Source organism: Antedon bifida, chromosome 5 (genome assembly GCF_963402885.1).
Source record: "Antedon bifida chromosome 5, ecAntBifi1.1, whole genome shotgun sequence".
NCBI lineage: Eukaryota > Metazoa > Echinodermata > Crinoidea > Comatulida > Antedonidae > Antedon > Antedon bifida.
This window is the reverse complement of record NC_136230.1, coordinates 20,851,419-20,871,884: the sequence shown is the minus strand read 5'-3', so window position 1 is coordinate 20,871,884 and position 20,466 is coordinate 20,851,419. Positions and strand designations below refer to the sequence as shown.

General features: G+C 32.4%; 1 protein-coding gene across 2 annotated transcripts in view; it reads left to right on the top strand.

The window, feature by feature from the left end:
• The window catches only part of LOC144843560 (ubiquitin carboxyl-terminal hydrolase 9X-like), a 48,770-nt gene that overhangs the window by 24,194 nt on the left and 4,110 nt on the right, over positions 1-20,466 (top strand). Inside the window, exons 22-53 of one of the 2 annotated variants that reach the window (XM_078700385.1) lie at positions 439-567; positions 859-970; positions 1,231-1,368; positions 1,658-1,778; positions 2,066-2,196; positions 2,483-2,545; positions 2,673-2,764; positions 3,552-3,798; positions 4,392-4,517; positions 4,961-5,124; positions 5,502-5,610; positions 5,913-6,059; positions 6,256-6,402; positions 6,649-6,859; positions 7,163-7,386; positions 7,594-7,769; positions 8,201-8,374; positions 8,724-8,865; positions 10,221-10,398; positions 12,119-12,336; positions 12,577-12,641; positions 13,198-13,316; positions 14,541-14,713; positions 15,238-15,329; positions 15,592-15,733; positions 16,065-16,155; positions 16,527-16,675; positions 16,848-17,021; positions 17,677-17,838; positions 18,500-18,668; positions 19,562-19,764; positions 19,918-20,064. In XM_078700385.1, the coding sequence (XP_078556511.1) occupies positions 439-567; positions 859-970; positions 1,231-1,368; positions 1,658-1,778; positions 2,066-2,196; positions 2,483-2,545; positions 2,673-2,764; positions 3,552-3,798; positions 4,392-4,517; positions 4,961-5,124; positions 5,502-5,610; positions 5,913-6,059; positions 6,256-6,402; positions 6,649-6,859; positions 7,163-7,386; positions 7,594-7,769; positions 8,201-8,374; positions 8,724-8,865; positions 10,221-10,398; positions 12,119-12,336; positions 12,577-12,641; positions 13,198-13,316; positions 14,541-14,713; positions 15,238-15,329; positions 15,592-15,733; positions 16,065-16,155; positions 16,527-16,675; positions 16,848-17,021; positions 17,677-17,838; positions 18,500-18,668; positions 19,562-19,764; positions 19,918-20,064 (4,735 nt within the window). Of the gene's footprint in view, positions 1-438; positions 568-858; positions 971-1,230; positions 1,369-1,657; positions 1,779-2,065; positions 2,197-2,482; positions 2,546-2,672; positions 2,765-3,551; positions 3,799-4,391; positions 4,518-4,960; positions 5,125-5,501; positions 5,611-5,912; positions 6,060-6,255; positions 6,403-6,648; positions 6,860-7,159; positions 7,387-7,593; positions 7,770-8,200; positions 8,375-8,723; positions 8,866-10,220; positions 10,399-12,118; positions 12,337-12,576; positions 12,642-13,197; positions 13,317-14,540; positions 14,714-15,237; positions 15,330-15,591; positions 15,734-16,064; positions 16,156-16,526; positions 16,676-16,847; positions 17,022-17,676; positions 17,839-18,499; positions 18,669-19,561; positions 19,765-19,917; positions 20,065-20,466 lie in introns of both variants that reach the window. The other variant, XM_078700384.1, reaches the window with a different exon arrangement.

Genomic DNA, 20,466 nt, shown 5'->3' with positions numbered 1-20,466 from the left:
TGTCAATTTATTTCCATGTGTGTAGTGGGCTGTTTTTCCTGATTATGTAAGAAATTCAGCAGTTGAGGTCTCTCTAACATGCTTTTTTTATTCCGACGCTGTTTCCGATTATTAATCTTTTAATCTTTTAATTTTGTATATTTATGTACCGATCCCTTATACTAATTTTGAGTATTAAGAGACTTTTTAATAAGCTTGTACAAATGTTTTAGGCCTACTTGGTGCAATATTTTTTGTATTTCGATGTTTTATAAGGGGCAACTGACTCTTATAGTAATTTGCTTTAGTTGCCCCTGACCATTGTGCTTTGCTTGTGTTCTCTATCTGTTTATTGGTCGAATAAATAAATGAAATTGTGCCTAATACAGATTTGTTGTGTTACTTAAATCTATACAAAAAGTAATGTTTATTTTTTGTATTGCATTTCTAATTTGTCAGAGCACATCGTGGTAAGCATGTGACGTTGATGGTACGATTTCCAAACCAAGGGCGGCAAGTAGAAGATTTAGATGTTTGGTCCCATACCAATGAATCTATTGCTTCCGTTCGTAGACAAATTTTACTAAGGTAAAGCAGATTAATATTTTAGTTTGACTTCACACCAGTTTCAGTTCAGGTTGTTGTTGTTATTTTAAAGCTCAGTTTTAAAGAGTTTATTTATAAAATTAGGCTCAAAGCTGGTCATAATCCAGATTATTAAATAATTTTAATGATTTTGTTTTAATGATTTAATATAGAATGATCACAATCAATCATTCTTATTTAAATAATATCCCATTAAAGGTAAAATATATATGAAAAAATTATTATAAACTTTCCATGTGTAAGTAAACTAATAACTGTATTTTCTCTTTATAGAATAAAAGCAAATGTTGCCACCACTAAAGTTGATTTATATGTAAATGGTGAATTACTTGATCCTGTTGAGGACAGACGGCTTGTGGGTCAGCTTGCTCTTAGAGATAAAACTGTGAGTTTTTTTTTTTGCTTGCTTCCAAAACAATAGGTCTCACCAATATAGAGTTGATCTGTTTTACAAATTATAATGAAATGATGTTATATAATTTTCTTAAATAAAATTCTCAACCACATACCCATATAAAACACCTCAATTTCTTAAAGTAATTTTTACATAGTAGTAGTACTCTATTCACAAAATGAATTTTGTCCAAGCATTCACTAGTCTAGTACCCATACTTTTTTACCTATTCCACTAAAATTTACTTTCAGCTTGTGACTGCTAAATTATGTCAGGTTGGTTCTAACATGCCATCAAGTCCTGATAGCTCATCTGATTCATCTGTAGGCTCTCCTCATCAGGGCTTTGATGGTCCTAACATTGAAACAGAGAACTGTTTACCAGGTGTTGTAAGTATAAGTTGACAACATTTATTCCAATCCAATGGTAGGATTGATTTCATGAAAAATTGATAATTTGAATTGTTTATTTTGAGTAGTGAGATGCTTTGCATTGACCGGAAGACACTTGATATTACAGGCTCTCTTGCACTCGCATGCTAAAGCTACTTATCTTGTCTATTTTACTATCTGTGGTGACATTCATAGACAATAATGATAATGATTTTACAGTGTACCAGTATAATGCTTGCTTGTCAGACATTAAGAAGAAAATTTGATTTTATGTTTTACTTATCAGATTCTGTCTACTAAGAGGCAAGCAGTGCAATTCTTTTTCCAACTTGCTGATTTGGGATGTTACTTAAAAGTTCCACTGTTGAGAGATGGGGCAAGAGCACTTTTGAAGATAATACCAGCAGGTGTGTTGCCATCTTTGGAATTGTTCGATTTATTTGTTGTGTTTTGCGTTAACATCCGCCAATTGCATTCATTTGAATTGTCGCTCTCTTAATTCTTAATCTTCATTAATCTTTAAGGCAAGATCGATCGAAAACAGAAGTGACTATGTGCACGCTCTGATTCATGACTGTGCCAATAGAAACTTTAAAATATACACTGATTGACGATGCCAATAGCCTCATCCATTAAAAACATAATATTACTAAATTTGTTCTTATTTAATAATAAAATATGGATTTGATTTCAGATACTAATACTGTTGATAAGTTAAGAGCACTTTGTCTAGATCATGCAAAGCTTGGTCAGCAATCATTATCGCCCTCTCTTGATAGTTTATTCTTTGGTTCATCACAGTCGGAAGTTCTCTATCATCTTGAGGTAAGATATGTTAATTGTAATAGTTTACAAATAATCTGTATACTACTTTGCACTTAAAATGGACATTTGTATAGCAGCATTCATGTGCAAAATAATCGCTTATCTGCATACATTATTCGACCTTTTAAATTCAACTTTATGAATTCTCATCTAAACAAATGGTGCATTGATAGGTATTTATTTGTTTGATTAGTCCCAACTGGAAGAACAAAAGTATGATTGACACCATAAGGCTATTTTAATCATAGCATTGATATTGATATCATTGTGCTACTCTTTATTGTAGGTAGTTTATTCTTTACTGATGCCTGCACAATTGCCACATGGAGAGGATGCATATGAATTTCAGGTAACATTGGAATAATTGTGTTTGTATTACTACTGACTATTTTATATTTTATATTCATATATTGAGAATGTTCAAAAGCATAAATCAATTTGAGAAACTCAAGTTTGTTCTTTTATATAATTTTCAGTATAACTTTTTGAAAAGTGGAGGAGTCGGTTGTGTTTTGAATATGCTGACCAAAAATAACTTCTTACCAAATGCAGATACAGAAACAAGAAGGTAAGTTGTTTATCTATATATAAATTATGCTTATCTAGATGGTACGCTCGCTTCACTGACGTCCATCTAGGTCGTGCCAACAGATGGTTCTGGCGATTTCAAATGTATGTACCGCAGGACTATAATACATTGTCATTTACTGAAACGAATAAATGGACACAATGATTTATGTAGTAAAATCAGCACCCTGGGAATTACTTCTGAAAGAGAAACAAAGAGGAACAATTTTTAAATATATTCTTTATCCACTCAGTAACAAAATATTTTGTTCATGTTTTATAGGCCTATAAATAATAATTATACCACTAAATACAGTAAAACAATTGCAATTTAATACTTTGTAAAAAATGTCAATGTCATTACGTTTACCTGTGAGGTTTTACCTGAATCATTATTTAACATTCTGAGTACCATTGTCTACACTTCATAGAGGTGAGCGAGCAATCTTGAATCATTGTCGAAGGTAAAGCCGGAAGCTTGTCCACTTTCAAAGGCTCCAGTGTTTGTTTAATATCTATTTATATATATATAATTGAAAGTCTTTGTGATAAATAAATTTTAATAGATCTGGTAGAATTCGGCAATGCAAAGTTAAAACTAACCGTTTTAGAGACTCTTTTTTCCCATATGCTTGTCATCTATATAATGTACATTTTTCAAGATAATTAGTTAAGGTGTTTTCATATTGTGTTTTAAATTGTATTGTATCTAAGCTCAGGAAAACAAATTTCATGTATGTTTGTATTATGTGACAATAAATTGAATCTTGAATCTGTTGTTTTTATAGGACGGCTCTTTTGATGGTGCTAAAAGTAGGTAAATTAATGCTGACAACACTAGGCTATGCAAAGATCACAGCAGTAGCTGAATCACTCCAACAAGACATGACAGGACAGTCATCTACTCAAACCACTCCTGCTGCCCATAACCAAGCCTTAGTGCTACAACAGGCTCTTCAGGGTATACCTAACCCTAACTCCGAGTGTGTGCTTAGGAATATTGCAATTAGACTTGGCAGGCATGTAGCAGATGAAGTAAGTGAATACAAAATATTACAGTATATAAGAAATGGATAGACCCTAAATGCTAATTTGTGAGCAAAGCCTACTTTTTCTTCAGTAATTGCTCTCCCTGAAAACAAATCCAGGAATCATTATGAGACAAGTTCTAGTTGACCATCTATTGGACTATAAAAATATAAAAACCCCAAAGCTATCGTTTGCTGAAAATGAGCTGTCCCAGTTATTTCTGGTGTAGGCATTACCGCACTAAATAAAAGGTATTATAAAGTATACACTTTAAACGGCTTCTGTTAACTCTTTTAAGTCCTTTATATACAGTATGCTCATACCCTTCTAGATTATTCCTCATACTTGTTATAAAATTGGCTAATTTTTTTTTTATAAATAGTATACTTCTAGAATGTTTCTGATTGCTCTTATATTAATTTTACATTGTTTCTTAATTCTATAAATACCCTTATGTTCTAAAATGTTCATGTAGTAACTATGTTACTGTAGCTTAAGGAATTAAGCTACTCCCTTATTAGCATTTGCTTTAAATGTTACTCATATTAGTGGTACATGATAACATTGTATTTCAATATATGACTTTTTTCTTAACTTAGGCAAGCAGTCACATGCCAGACTTAAATGTTGTGAAGGCAATTAAGAAGATAGCGTGGTCATCAGGTTGTGGCTGTTTACATCTTCTACATTCCTCTAATGAAGATATACACAAAGCCTATGAGAAGGTAAGCCATTATATACAGTACAACAGAAGCAGCCTTATAGCCATCTCAGATGGAAAGAAAGTGTAACTTGCTGGCTTAAGACCATGATAATGATAAGCCTCATCCAATTTTATTTGCAGTCAAAGAAACCATGTGACAAATTATATGGGTTTCTAGGCTAACTCTGAACAGTGCGTTTCATTTAGTTTTGATATCATCATTGTGATATGTTTAATACTATATTCAACCAGGATTTGCTTTTAGAATTGAATGGCTTCATTGTTGAAGAAGAAATACAACAATATACCCCTATACTACCAGCAAAATTGCGGAGTTGATCCGGAATTGTTTAACTCGGGTCGCGGGGCAGAATTACGGTTGATTAATGATAATTGAATTTATTCATTGATCAAAGGAATTATTTAATTTCAGTATTTATAATACATTGTTTTCCATTTATTTAGGGTGTGGTGAAGTTGCCAGAATTAGAAGATGTATCTTTAACTAAGGAGTCCCTTGAAGTATTAACCATATGTCTCGCTCTGTGTCCTCCAGCACTAGAAGCTCTTAACAAAGACAAAAGTTGGCAACACTTTATTATTGATCTACTACTGCTATCAAAGAATAGGTTTGTTGCCCATGATTTGAATTAACATTCCTGATGCATGCAGTGCTAAAAGCAAAAGATAAATTCATCCATTATTCTCTTTATATTGCATAGCCTATGTAAATATTAGAACGTAATTGGTCAAAAGGGCATCACATGACTAGCTTTATGTCTACCCTGTCAATAGATCAAGTAGTATTTATTTGCACTGAGGGTAATTATTCGCCGAGCCTCTCAAAGAAATCCCTTGAGAAACGAATAATAATAATAAATACCTCTGGATATATGAAACGATATCCTATATAGCGACTCCTCTGAAAATAGTAGTATCTATTGCAGTCATACAAAACTAACCTTACTTTATATTGTTCATTTTTCTGTCATGGTTTATTTTTCAGGACTGTAAGGTTGTCTGCATCTGAGCAATTTAATCTCATAGCCACAAAGTGCTCATCAGCTCACGTGCCCCTTCACTTTTTCATCACACTATGTTTTACTGTTTTACAAGTAAGTTCTTATTCCAATTCCAAAAACATTAAAAACAACAATTTATATATACCTCAATGATGTAATCAAGTAAATGTCATTTGTAAAATTATTTTACTCATTTTACAGGACAGTGTATCTTTAGAGACAATGAATTTCAGTTTGCAAATAAAATGACTATAAAATATTAATTGACAGAGCATGAATTTACTGTTTAATGTAAAGAATGCACAAATGTTTTTATTATTTATTACTGTTATAATGATAGTACTACAATAGTTATATTGGTCCTCTCTGATTTCTAAGTATTTTGTTCTTTACAGAACACTGTAAAAGAAAATCCAAGATCATGCAATGAGTATTTTCAGTTGCTATGCCGATTATTAAACTACGCATGTACAACAAATGTGACATTAAATGCTGCTGAGACACGTCTGACAAATGAAATTGAATGGCTCAAGACAGTTAGGGTAAGTTATGATGCAACTTTAGGTAACTTCAGAAAATATACTCTTATTTTATTTACTGTAGGTTATAAATCATTTATAGATGTTTTTTTTTGTCTGTTGTAAAGATCCCCCATCTAAATTTTAACCAAATTCAGGTGATGTTGATATCATTTTCGAGGTTTGATGACTATTTATTGAAATGTGTATTGCCTTCCAGGATGATTTGATAAAATCTGGTGAGTTGTCTGTAGAGGGTAGTTTACTTGAAGGACATCTTGGAATTTGTAAGGAACTACTAACATTTATGTCCTCGGAGAAGAAGCATCAGATAGGATCTAAAAAAGATGGGTGTACTCTAATACAGGTTTGTTCCATTTCAACATGAATATAGCTTGGTGGCCATGATGCTTGCCCACCAGCCCAGGCTCCAGAATATTTAATTTCTTATTTTTATTGTGTAACGAATTTGAAAACTGAGTGTGCTGATGTAATTCAGCATTAACAATGTTCATATGTATAGGAAAACCTGATTATCAGCCTACATATGTAACTTAAGACCACTAAAACTTTAATTTTAAATGTAAACTTTGTATAATGTTACATTTTGTAGGAGTTGATTGATGACTTTTTATTTCCTGCATCCAAAATTGTTGTACAAACTCGCAAAGCCAATGATGACTTTCCACTGTGTCCTGTCATCCCAGTGTGTAACTCTCCACCAACAACAATAGCAGCTTTTGATCTTCTTGTTGCCCTGTGTGTTGGTTGTATACCAAACCTTAAAATGGTTTGTGATATGTTAACTAACATGTATTATTCAGGTAAAGCCTCATAATTGTTATGTCATTTTATTAACTGGTAGCTCCTGAAACTGCAGGTTAAAACAGAACATTAAGTGATATTAATATATTGTTATACCTACTTCATGTTATGTTGTACATGTAATAAGCAAGACATGTTCTTTAGATATATTTTGATAGTCTTGAACCGCAACAGTACACATTTGTTCTATGCATTATAAATTTATTTTTTTGTTAAATACAATAAATAAAGATATATGTTATGAAAGACCATTTTCATGAATTAAGAAATAAATGTATAAGTGAATATATTCCTTTCAGCAGGAACTGAACTACCACTTTGTGAATGGGAGTACCTCCCACCTGTTGGCCCTCGGCCAATCCGAGGCTTTGTAGGATTAAAGAATGCTGGTGCCACATGCTACATGAACTCTGTACTCCAGCAGATCTTCATGGTTCCTGAGATACGTAAGACTATTCTCAGTGCTGAAGGTGCTGCAGTTGATGTTGATGATGATGGTTCTGGAGATGAGAAACAGGACAGTGAGGTATACATTCATGTCTTTTTAATTATTTCCGATTTTATTTTTACTGTATTTTTTATTTAACTTTACTTCATGACTTATCTAAAACTTGAATAATTTGAGTTCAAAGTGTTGAGAACAGTGGTTGTTCTAGTAGAAAATATTCCGAAAATCAAGTATTTGAGAGAGCTGAATTTTCTCATCTGAATCATTTATAATTATTGAATATAGGTAAACATTGATTGTAAACACGATGGTGGAGGAGACGAGAAGTTGGTGTCAAGTAAAGAGAGTGAACGTAAAGAGTACAACATGGGAGTTCTGAAGCAAGTACAGTACGTATTTGGACACCTCGCAGAAAGCAAACTACAATACTATGTTCCTAGAGGATTTTGGAAGATTTACAAGTAAGTATCAATTAAAAACATCTAGAATATGGAGGACAAAATATTGTACTAATGAAATTATTGGTAAAAATCAATCAATTGCGGCACGCGCCACGGAATGTCTGTTCAGGTGTATATGATTGCTTACATTATAGATGTATTGTACCAGCTGTCGTAAACTCAACTTAAAGTCTGATTTCAGTTAATCAAACTACAAGTTATAGGTCATCAAGGACAAAAGTATGAAACTAAACTAAAAAAAGGGCATTTGCTTTGACTCACAAGTATAGTCAAATTACAGTTCCATAATACATGATATCAACAGGGTGTATAAATACTTTATTATATCTTGGCGTATCATACAACTTTAGAATTGAGCCAAGGCCTGCACTGATTACTGAGTCCCACACTCCTTTGCTTATTTTTAACTCACTATGTTATGTCTACTGTAGACTATGGGGTGAGCCAGTAAATCTACGAGAACAACATGATGCGTTAGAATTTTTCAACAGCCTTGTAGACAGTCTCGATGAAGCTCTTAAATCACTAGGACAACCACCAATCTTTACAAAGGTAATGGGTGGATCATTTGCAGATCAGAAGATTTGTAAAGACTGCCCTCACAGGTAATAATTAATCTAGTAATCTAAATTCAGTGTCACTACACAATGCAGCTTGTCTAACAGAAGCAGATGATGTACAATAGACCACAGCAGCCCAACTCAGGGCCATTTGATCCAAAAGAGGAATTTCAGTTCGCAGGATACTGATAGTTAATGTGGTTAAATTGTTCATTGGTTTGTATAAATGATTGTACTTTCTATTCTGTGCTCTCACAACTTCGGTATTATACATATATTTCTTCCCATTACAGTGGTAAAGTAAGTTCTAACCTCGTATATGTACTTGGTTGCTTTTTAATCCTTTATTCAGCAGTTGTGTACTATATAAGCTATTATGTTTGTTTGTATTTAGATATTCCAGAGAAGAGTCATTCACAGCCTTAAATGTAGACATTCGCAACCAACAAAATTTATTAGATTCATTAGAACAATATGTCAAGGGTGATTTATTGGAAGGTCCTAATGCCTACCATTGTGAGAAATGTAACAAGAAGGTAAGTGCCTTTTTAGTAGTTGTTCTATCAGTCTGTGAGTGTTCCACTATACGTAATTGTTTTATTTAATTTGGTATTTCATGGATATAACTTTCATAAACTACAGTTGTGCTGCTATAAGTTACTGCTCCTTTTTCACATGCAACCCTTCATCGTCCATGATTGGGTAGGTTGGAGCAATATTTTCAACATGGCCTTATGAGATATTGTTTTTTTCTTTATCGCAATCTTACAGTATGCAAGCCGTATGTTTAGACAGAGATAGCAAGTTTTAGTCGTAGTTCGAACTTTAAAAAGTGCTAGTAGTTCGGACTAGTCAAATTCGATTCATGAAAGAAATAGTCAAAGTTTGCAGTTTGACTTTAATAAATTCAGGCTTTTATTCGATTTTTCACATGTCTTGTAAACAAAGACTATTATATAGATTTGCCAATGATATGACAGTATTCGAGGAACAGACAAAATTGTGAGCATTAATATCACTTGTTAAATAAAACGTGTTTAGGCATCAGGACTATACATTATAATTAGAACAAGACCAGTATTAATTTAACAATGAAGTACTTTCGATTGCCAACAAATAAAACCATGGTGGTATGATAACTTCCATATTTTCTATGCTTTCTAAAAAGTGGGATCTCAACGAATCACGCAATTCATAGGCCTTCTTCCTTGTGTTATGAATTTCCACAACTCCCCTTGTTGCTATGACTAGCAGCGAAGGAAATTTGTAAATGTTGTAAACTGCTTGTAAATAAACATGATTTGCATTATTATAACAATTACCAATATATATTGAATTAAGCAAATAAAAGTATATTGAATATCTGGCAAATATGACAATTCAATGACTGTTGCATATTTTACCAACCTTGTAGTCAGTGATTTAGCCTGCCCTTCGAGGGCTAACATATCTGTCTAGATTTAGTCAAGGTTCGCTTGATTTAGTCACTGTTACGAAAAACATGGCGAAGAGGTTTGGAACAAACAAGACAGCAAATGCAAAGTGTACTATGCATAGCAGCACAAGCTCCTTCTGATTTCCATTCACAAACGTTAACATGCATTATAATGAAAAAAAACTATACATTTACAACAATATGAAGAATACCAATTGGGGTTATCTTCACAGAACAAGTGTTCATTCTCATAATTCTCATCTCATGCCTCGCTTCCAATCACAATCTTATAGTTCATTTAGCTGAAGGATTATGAACTAAAATGTTAAAGTTTTAGCTCAAACTACCACTAAAGTTAAGTTTTAGAATACGAACGCAAGGCTTGTGTACAAAAATTTGAAATAACTCATTTTGATTGTTTCAAAATCGCTAGTTATACAAATATTCTACTTACAGGTTGATACTGTGAAACGTTTGTGTATAAAGAAATTACCTAATATATTAGCAATACAACTGAAGCGTTTTGACTATGATTGGGAGCGGGAGTGTGCAATCAAATTTAATGACTATTTTGAGTTTCCACGCGAGTTTGATATGGAACCTTACACAGCTGCTGGCCTTGCCAAGATTGAAGGTAATTTTTAAAACTTATTTTAAATATAAATTTTATTTAATAAAAGAATTAAAAAAAATCTTGTACTACTGTGTGTTTCTATTCTGATATAAAACTATGACTATGACAACCAAAAATATCAGTGGTAAAGATAGTTTGACAACATATTAGGGATGTACTCATTATATCACAACAATTTTTTTTTTACTGAAATATGGTTGAGTTGAGTTACCACAGGTAAATAAACAAGTCCTGAAAAGCATGAGCAATTTCTTGTAACATATTTTAAAATAAATTGTCTGTCTGGTTTGCTATAAATGTTTCTTCAAATAACAGACTGAACATCTTCTAATTTAAGCCTACATACTTGTATTAGTGAAAACTCATCAGGTGGAATTTCCTATGTCTTAGCAATGTCACAGCCATTTCAGTGCGATAGCTGTATGGCAAGTGTGCATGGCAAAATCGGAAATCTTGCAATTGTTCTAATACCATATGTACATCCTTACGTTGTTAAACTGTGGTATAAAGTTTTCCTTTAATAGTGAATACATTATTCCAGGAATATATAGCTAATGATAGCAATTTAACATTCATTTTGTTTATGAAAGCCTTTGGTCATAGATCAAACATATTTTGATTTCTTCAAACCTGTCACCAGATTAAGTTCAACACAGTTGACTTTATTTGATAACGTGTAATCTGTTACATATATTTATAGACATTATTTTATTTGTTACCATGCACAGCTTTATGCCACTGTAACAATGCTGGATAGAGGTCATTTCATGAATGATCAAAACTTATGCCGTAAACCTGCAATGTTCATTCCAGATGCATCATTAATTTTAAATTTTAATATCACAGAAATTGAGCTTCTTCCTCAACACATTCTGTTGACAAACTTTTCTATCAATTTGAATATGAAAATTATAAAGCCCTTTTTCATTCCATGATTTCACATGGAATCAACTATATGTGTTAAATCTAAAAGTTTAAAATATCCAAGATCAACATATATTAGATTTAGATATTATCAATAGTACTAGACACAGTTTTAAGAACATCCTAAACTTAGTTTTTCGAAATCGCCATTTTAAATATGCAAATTAAGCATTTTTATTTTAGATCCATTATAATATTCATAACTAGAAAAATCTCAATAATGTATATCATATATCACCTATAAGAGCACTACTTCAAACTTTACACATAAACAATAACAAATTTAGTTAAATACATAGTTTGAAAGTTATTTTGAATATGCAAATGTGGTTGTTATAGGCCTGACCCTTGTAATCAGTGAGTGTTTTGATAACATCTTAAACATCTGTATTAAACTATTAGCATCTGTATTTTAAATATGCCAATTTGGAACTTAGATGTCCATAATATGCTTAGAATTCACTAGGACTTGCTAAGAAATAAAGTAGAAAACACAGATTAAATAATAACTCTGATTGTAGGGGTCTTGTATATGGTTTTGTATATGCATTTTATCATTTTTTATTTCGGCTATTTTAAATATGCAAATTAACGGCTCGGGATCTGTTATTTTCATGATCAGCAAGGTGAAACTTTCCTAATTAAAGTGGATCCCAGCTTCTACCCAAAAATGCAGCATATTTCATAGTATATGTAATAACCCAAGTCCAGACAATTTCACACTGAATAGAGGTCTCAAAATCTTGCTCCAAATCTAAATTGTGTACATAATCTGTTAAACCAATTATCCTAACAGGTGAAGAAATTCATGATGACAGAGAAGAAAGCAGTGATGAGTGTGAAGAATCATCCCGTAGTACGTTCTACCGACTTGTTGGTGTTGTAGTACACAGCGGTCAAGCCAGTGGAGGGCATTATTATTCTTATATTGTTAATCGTCATGGGGATGACCCAGCTAAATGGTACAAGTTTGATGATGGAGAAGTGTCCGAGTGTAGGATGGATGATGATGATGTAAGTAACAAGAAAAAATTATTTTATAAGTTTTGTAAATAATAATTCCTTTATTTACAATTTGTATCTAAATTTAAACAAACTTATTGGTGGTAGATTTGTAATAAGATAGTTACATGGTTAATTTTAATTAAGTTCAATGGTGCAATATACACCATGTTTTAAATATTGAAATATGTTTATAAACTAATTATTAGGATAAATAGTTATCTAGTGTGTATAATATTCTTTTTTTTAAAGGAAATGCGTAACCAGTGCTTTGGTGGAGATTATATGGGTGAGGTCTTTGACCATATGTTGAAAAGGTAGTTTGTAATAGAATATTTACTTTTGATTTTTTAATGATTTTGATTTTTATGAATTCTTCGAATGAATATATAAGAAAAACATTAATAATGTAAAACAGCATGTATGGAAATGGAAGGTGTAAGAAAAGTCAATGTTCAGTTTATGGACCAATACATAATCTTGAATCTTAAATGATGTTTGTGATGAAAAAGCTTTTAAATGGAGAATTAAGGATGGATTCCACTTCAATTGCTAAGTAGTGTAAATATGTAGAGTATATTACTGGTAGTGCATTTGGAGTCCAGAGCGGTCAGATAGCCAGGTAGCCGTTAAGCTAGTGGCTATTAAAGCGGCCTCTTTACAAAGACAAACATTCACACAAGATGCTCTAAACAAACAAAATCTTTTTACAAGTCTTCGGGAGTGGAGTAATCATAGTAAAAGATTTTCCTGACAAGATTTGAATCCACGACTTTGGGATTGGTAGCCGAGCATCTAAACCACCAAGCTACAGCTCCACTCACATTTCTTGAGGTTATTTTCTAATAAATTTATTTTCTATTTTTATTCTAGGACATCTTACAGAAGACAGAAGCGTTGGTGGAATGCTTACATCTTGTTTTATGAACGATTTGATGTCAAAGAATCAATAGAAAAGGAACTTAGCAAAGGAATGGATGATCTTAGACTAAGTAAGTTGTACTGAATTCAACATTAGTGAGCTTTTTTGCATAGGGACTGTAGACGAAATGTCTGTGCATGCATATACAGTACAGCTAAAAATTACTGCAACGTAACCCACCTTCCAGCTTCGTGGCTACGAGGTATTGTTTTTGATCGCGATCCTACAAACTACATTATTTTTTTATCGCGATTTTACGAGAGGCATTGTTTTGCCACGCGTCTATTGTTATGTGTTACAAACAACATTGTTATCAATGAATCAACAACGATTAAGAAATACAGCAGTTACGCCTGATATGTTTATTTAGCCTATCTAGTCTAGGCCCAGAGTCTAGCGATTAATGTTTAAAAAAAAACAATGAAGTACCACGCACCCTACGCCTTTGAGTTCATACAGAGTACCTATCTAGCATGCAGTAGTACTAGATAGTAGGCCTACCGTAAATGAAACCTATGAAATATGTCAGAATGCTGCCTTAATGCAATAAAAATATTATACAGCCACATTGTGAATGAATCAAACTAAACCTTGTATCGCTATGTTTTAAATTCGATGACATATTATTAACAAAATAGAAATTTTCCCACTAGGCCTATTATACTACGTCACGTGCAGCCAGTGAACCTCAGTGAAGTTGGCTAACTTTTTTTTATTCAATTTGTATCTCCAGACAAGTATCAACATGTTTTATTTGCATTGTTTTTATCAGATGAGAATGTAATTTTTGTTTACGCAATATCGTAGTATTATTTTGTGATATTCTAACATGGAATATATTGATTTAAATCAAGTTTTCTAGAAAAACTCCCATGCGATGAAATGGAAACAAAGCATTTTTATTAATATTTAATATCAACAATCGCTAGGCTCTGTGCGAAGGGTTGCACGTGGGAACGAAGCAGTAATTAATAGCTGTACCGTAAAGCCAAGTATACACATGCATATTATCAGGACTTTTGGTCGATTTAATGTTCAGACAGAGTATAGTTTATGGCATCATTTTGAAATTTCAACAATAGAAAATAGCTGCTCAGTATGAAGCGAATACATGTGTGGTTGCCTAAGTTTATGCCAAAGTTTGTGGTAACTAAATGCATAATTTATTGCTAGCCAGTTTTTTCACTGAAGAAAAACATGCAAACAAATTTACAAGTCCATTTTATCACCATCAAACTATGACTATGCTATAATAATATTAACCCTTGCAATCTTCCATCATCTTTTCCAACAGCCACCAGAGAGCCAGTGAATATGCCAGCCATTATCCAGCGTTGTGTTCGTCGTCAAAATATCCATTTCATGCATAACCGAATGCAGTTTAGTCATGAATACTTCCAATTTATACGGAGATTAGTGACATGTAACAACCCATACTTCCCAGGCTTGCAGGGGCAAGAAAGACCTGTAAGTAACAACTAGCAGTTCTTGTCATGAATATGTTGTATATATATCATGTTTTGTTGGAATCTTGTACATATATCATGTTTTGTTGGAATCAACGTACTGATAGTTTGCTCTAGCAAAGGCAAGACGACAACCATTTGACTTATTAAAATTAAATTGATATGCCTTCCGTTTTAATAAAACCAGCTATGTCTGTTCATGCACTACTTGAACATTCAGGACTAGAGATTTAGAGTTTTGAAAATAATTTCCATATAGAAGGGGATAATCAATTTACATTTATTGCATATCAAGTTCATTATTGATATGCCTTCCGTTTTAATAAAACCAGCAATGTCTGTTCATGCACTACTTAAACATTCAAGACTAGAGATTTAGAGTTTTGAAAATAAACTCCATATAGAAGGGGATAATCAATTTAAATTTATTGCATATCATGTTCATTACTAAAGTAATTCACAACATAATAACAAGATAAACTGACATAGCACAAATGCTATTACTTTACTATAATTTGCTCATAGACTCAAGACTATGAAGAGCTAGCCATGCTTAGCATCCAGCTAGTATCCAAGTTTCTGTTTACTGTTGGCTTTCACACAAAGAAGACACTGAGGTAATCACCATAATAACTTGAACAATTAATTTCTCTTTATATCTTATTTTATAATTAGACTAATTAATATTAATTTGATCACTGATTTTTATCCTCATTTAAATTATGGAACTTAAACAAGTCCCGAATCATGTTTTATATAATACATATCATTTATCCTAGAGCACACTTTACTTGTTTAGTTCCTACTTTTGTATATCGAGGTATATTAATTTGGCATGATGAATCTAAATAAATGTTTAAATATATTGTATATTTGCAGGGGTTCCGCTAATGAGTGGTATGAAGCACTGTGTATGTTGATGCGTACATCAAAATCTGTACGAACTTGGTTTGCACAGAATGTTCTTTTTACTTATCCTGCAAGATTTTCAGAATATCTGCTGGAGAGCCCAAGCACTGAGGTAAAGTTAGATATGTTTTAGGTTTACTTACATTTCAAAAGAACAGTATTAAGTGAGTAAACAACAGAAATGATTAAGGTTCCCTGAAAACAAACATTTGCTGTGCTCGAAATACTCCCATATGACATTTTAGTTGCATGTTTTCCATACATTAAAAGAAAGCAAATGAATAATAAATATATTTGAAAACAATGCAGTTACGATAATTTTGCTATCTGTAAAATCTGTATTTTGTGGTAATGTTGGTTTTGAAGTTGTATTTGGTGATTTGTATTGGTACTGTCAGCAGATTTAGTGTTATTGAGGTGTTTTTCTTTCATTTTTTCATTAGGTCCGAAATGCCTTCGCTAAGCTGCTGGTTATCTTGTCTCACTTCTCTCAACAAGACGGCCCATTCATCTTGCCAGGTACTATAACTACAGGTACTTTAAGTGTAGGATATTCCACACTCATAAATCAACTTTCTTTGATAGTTTATGTTCAATAAAAAAAAAATGATTATTGAAGTTTGTCATCAATTTGTTTTTGCTTGAAATTTTGTTGAAAAAAAAGTATGCCAATAATGGAGCTGTTGTTACCTTAACTTTGATTTTATAATCAAATTAATATTGGCTGCTCACAACACAAGATACTCATAGAAAAGTGAATATAAGTGCTTTGTATTTGTAGAACCTCAATAGTAGTATCTACAGTATTGTTTCTACATTGATCATTGATGGGTAAATAGAATTATAAGCTTTTGTCATAAACTTAACTTGGTTTAAATACAAGTTCATTTATCATGTTTTTTTAGGCGATGTTCGGGAAAAACCTAAGAGCCTTAGTGATCATTTACTTCATGCAATTTTGTGTTTACTAAACAAGGAAGTATCCGAGCATGGACGTCATCTCACACAATACTTCCATCTGTTTCAGATGTATGCTAACTTGGGTCAAGCTGAGGTAACCTTACATTTGATAAATAATGGTTGAAATAAATGCCAATAATAATTGATTAACCATGCTAAAACCTACTGTACTTGGTTTATATATGTATTTTTCGCACTTTAATAATTTTTTTTTTGTATTTATTTCTGAAACATTTTCTAATATGTGTTTATAATACAAATTTCAGAGAACACAACTGTTAGAATTAAGTGTGCCGTCAACTTTTATGCTAGTTGCACTGGATGAAGGACCAGGGCCACCAATCAAATACCAATATGCTGAATTGGGCAAGTTATACTCTGTTGTATCACAGTTAGTACGTTGCTGTGACATCTCATCTAAACAACAATCTTCTATACCAGTAAGTAATGATAATGTCTAAGTATGATTTAGCGATTGTCTATGCGTTGCACTTTTTTTTAAGGAGGAGTAGAGGTGTTTTTAAAGGTTTATTGTAAAACAAAAAATTATCTCCAGGAATCCTGATATTTTGCTGGTTATTTTAACAGCAATTCACTATAAGTTAAATGCAATATCTTTTTTGGTAATTTTTATATGATGGGGGAGGGGAATAGTCCAACCATGGAGCTCCATGGTACTCCAACTATAATAAGCTGAGAGAATTCAGGGATCATAAATATGCCTATCTCCATGCAAATGTTTTATTGGAGACAATAGTAGTAATAGTTACAATAACAGAGAATTAATATAAAATCAATACCATGTGACTGTAGTGATACTTGATGCTTGTAGACAATTTGTGTATATCATACTTTATAACTTACATTAACAATAAAACAAACTTTCAGATTGTTTAGTAGAAAACTTAAAAATAATAATTGCATTTATAGTAAATATAACATTATGTCTAGTTTTAACTCCGATACCATTTTTATACGAAGGATTTCTATATTTGCCCAGTGAAATTGAAATATAATTTAAAAAATATACAGTAATGCAAATATAATGTTCTGTTATAAGTAAAATATTAATTAATTACTTGCTTTATTTGTTAGGGTGGTGAACCATTGCCAAATCCTCATGGTGAGTCAAGCCTGCAGCGACCCATAATGCCTCTACAACCCCAAGTTGCTGATCTACTGTTTGGTCGTGGTGGTTATGTTAAGAAACTTATTGAAGATTGTAACAGTTCTGATGAAACAACCAAGCTATTAAGGGTAAAATATTTGTGTAGTAGCATGCTGTGTGTACACATACTTAATATTATGTATTGAGTGATGCTGTTAATGTTTAGCATTGCATTTTAAATTAGTTATATGGATAATATGTCAACAAAGTTTATATAAATTTGTTTGTATAAAATACTGACAATTATAATGTCACATACCTCCTGAATTCCAGCAAGGAATATGCTCATTTAGCCCACGAAAACAAGTCCGAAAGTGACAGCCATATTTTGCAATAGTGTTCACATGATTCGCAGCCAGCCAAATAGAAAAACAGGAGCATGCAAATTAGGAACCTATATTAGAAAAAGCAAACTTTTGCTGGGAAAAAATATCTTTGTGTCAGATACAGGGTATAACTTATTTTTTAACCGCTGTTGATCTTGGCATCTTGAATGTTGACCACCTGATCACATTGCATTTTGGGTAAATGTAATGTTTTTCATTGATGACCACCCACTGATTTTTTTGGCAGCACAAATTTAGAAGAAGTATAGTTTGTTAGTTATAGTAGTTAATTTATAGTTGTTATTATTAGTATTATTATATATTATACATTTTTAAATAAACAGTTATTAGAAATTATGGGTTCTGGAGTGTAAATTTCAAGGTAAGAGTGTTTTTAATTTCTTATAATATTTTTTTTTTTCAGTTTTGCTGTTGGGAAAATCCTCAATTCTCATCTTTAGTACTGGGTGAGCTTCTATGGCAAGTCGCATACTCTTACACATATGAACTACGGCCTTACTTGGATCTACTTCTTCAAATGTTATTGTTAGAAGACTCGTGGCAGACACATAGGATCCTAAATGCCCTAAAAGGTATTATCTTCTATCAAAACAACTAGCTGTTTTATTCTTAAACCGAACTTTAGTCGTAGTTCGAAGTTCAACTTGAAAAGATCCTAGTTCGAGCTATTACTTCAAATTTGATTCATAAAAGAAGTAGTCGAAGTTTTCAGTTCGACTTAATGAAATCAAGTTTCACACGTCTGGGTAACAAAGGCTATAAATTGGCCAATTATAACAAGAGAGTATTTGAGGAGCAGACGAAATTTTGCGCATTGATCTCATTTTCCATTTTCTTACAAACTTTTTACGCATCAGGATTGATTAATTGTAATCGTTAATTATTAGAACAAGATCAGTATTAATTTACCAGTGAAGTACTTTTGATTAACTTTCATATTTTCTAGGCCTCCAACAAAGTATAATCGCGATGAACCACATAGCGTGACAAGAAAGCGCTAATTTCCGCATCTCCCATTGTCTTAGTTCAAGTCGGACTTGCGCGAAGAAAATAATGTAATTTGTATATGGTTGTAAATAAACATAATTTGCATTATTATAACATATACCAATGTATATTTAGTTTATTAGTATATTTCGTTCTGGCCAATATAACAACTCAATGACTGTTACATTTTTTATAAACCTCGTTTAAATACCATTGAGTCTGCGATTTAGTCGAGGTTAGCCTGATTTAGTCGCCGATTTAGTTGTAGTCCGGTTTAAGAATATGGGCGTTAGTGTTAAGCAAAACAGCCGTGATTTTGAATTATGAAAATTATGTGACGAAGCAGAAATTGAAATAGTATAGGACAGGCAAAATATCTAACTAACTCCACTAAGTAGTACCCATCTAGAATGGGTGGTAGGATAATTATGTACTTGCTTAAAAGAAATAACATTTACCATGTTTATTATCATCCAAGGGATTCCAGATGATCGGGATGGTCTGTTTGACACAATACAACGTTCTAAGAACCACTACCAGAAGAGAGCCTATCAATGCATCAAATGCATGGTGGCACTATTCAGCAGTTGTGCTGCCGCTCAGTCACTGCTGAACTCTAATGGTGATCTGAAGCGAAAATGGAACTGGGCAGTTGAATGGCTTGGAGATGAGTTGGAAAGGGTATGAACTTTCAGTATCTAAATTTTGTGAAGATATTTGTTTGATAAGTTATGTTTTCTATGGGTTGATTGTAAATTGTTAAACTGTAATTCCTAATTTGAATGTTTCTGCTGAATTCAATCAAATCTTTTTTTGTTCTCATTGTACATCTAGCGACCATATGCTGGCAATCCACAGTATGCTTACAACAATTGGTCACCACCTGCACAATCTAATGAAACATCAAATGGATATTTCCTGGAAAGGTCACACAGTGCTAGAGTCACATTATCCAAAGCTTATGAACTGTGTCCTGATGAGGTAAGCCTGGTGGAATTTTGAAAAATCTTAATTTAACAAGAACAAATATAGAAAAACCAGTAAAACTAGCTCATGAATTTTATTTAGGAAATGAAGATTCATAACATTTCCACTATAGCTAATAAATACAAAATATGGCAATATAGTAGAATTTATTAATTTTTATTTATTTCTGTTTTTATTGTGAAGACACCTTCAGTATCGTAGTACTGATATTACTGGTGGATCACATAAACAAAATCAGACGGAAAAAATTAAAAACCATATACGTAAAGTAAAATATAACATAAAGAAAAGTAAAAATAAAATGAATAATTTCTGACATTATTATATACATTGGCCATAGTATAAAATTCTGAATTATAATATTGGTAAAAGGCAAGTGAACAAAGTAAATGGAAA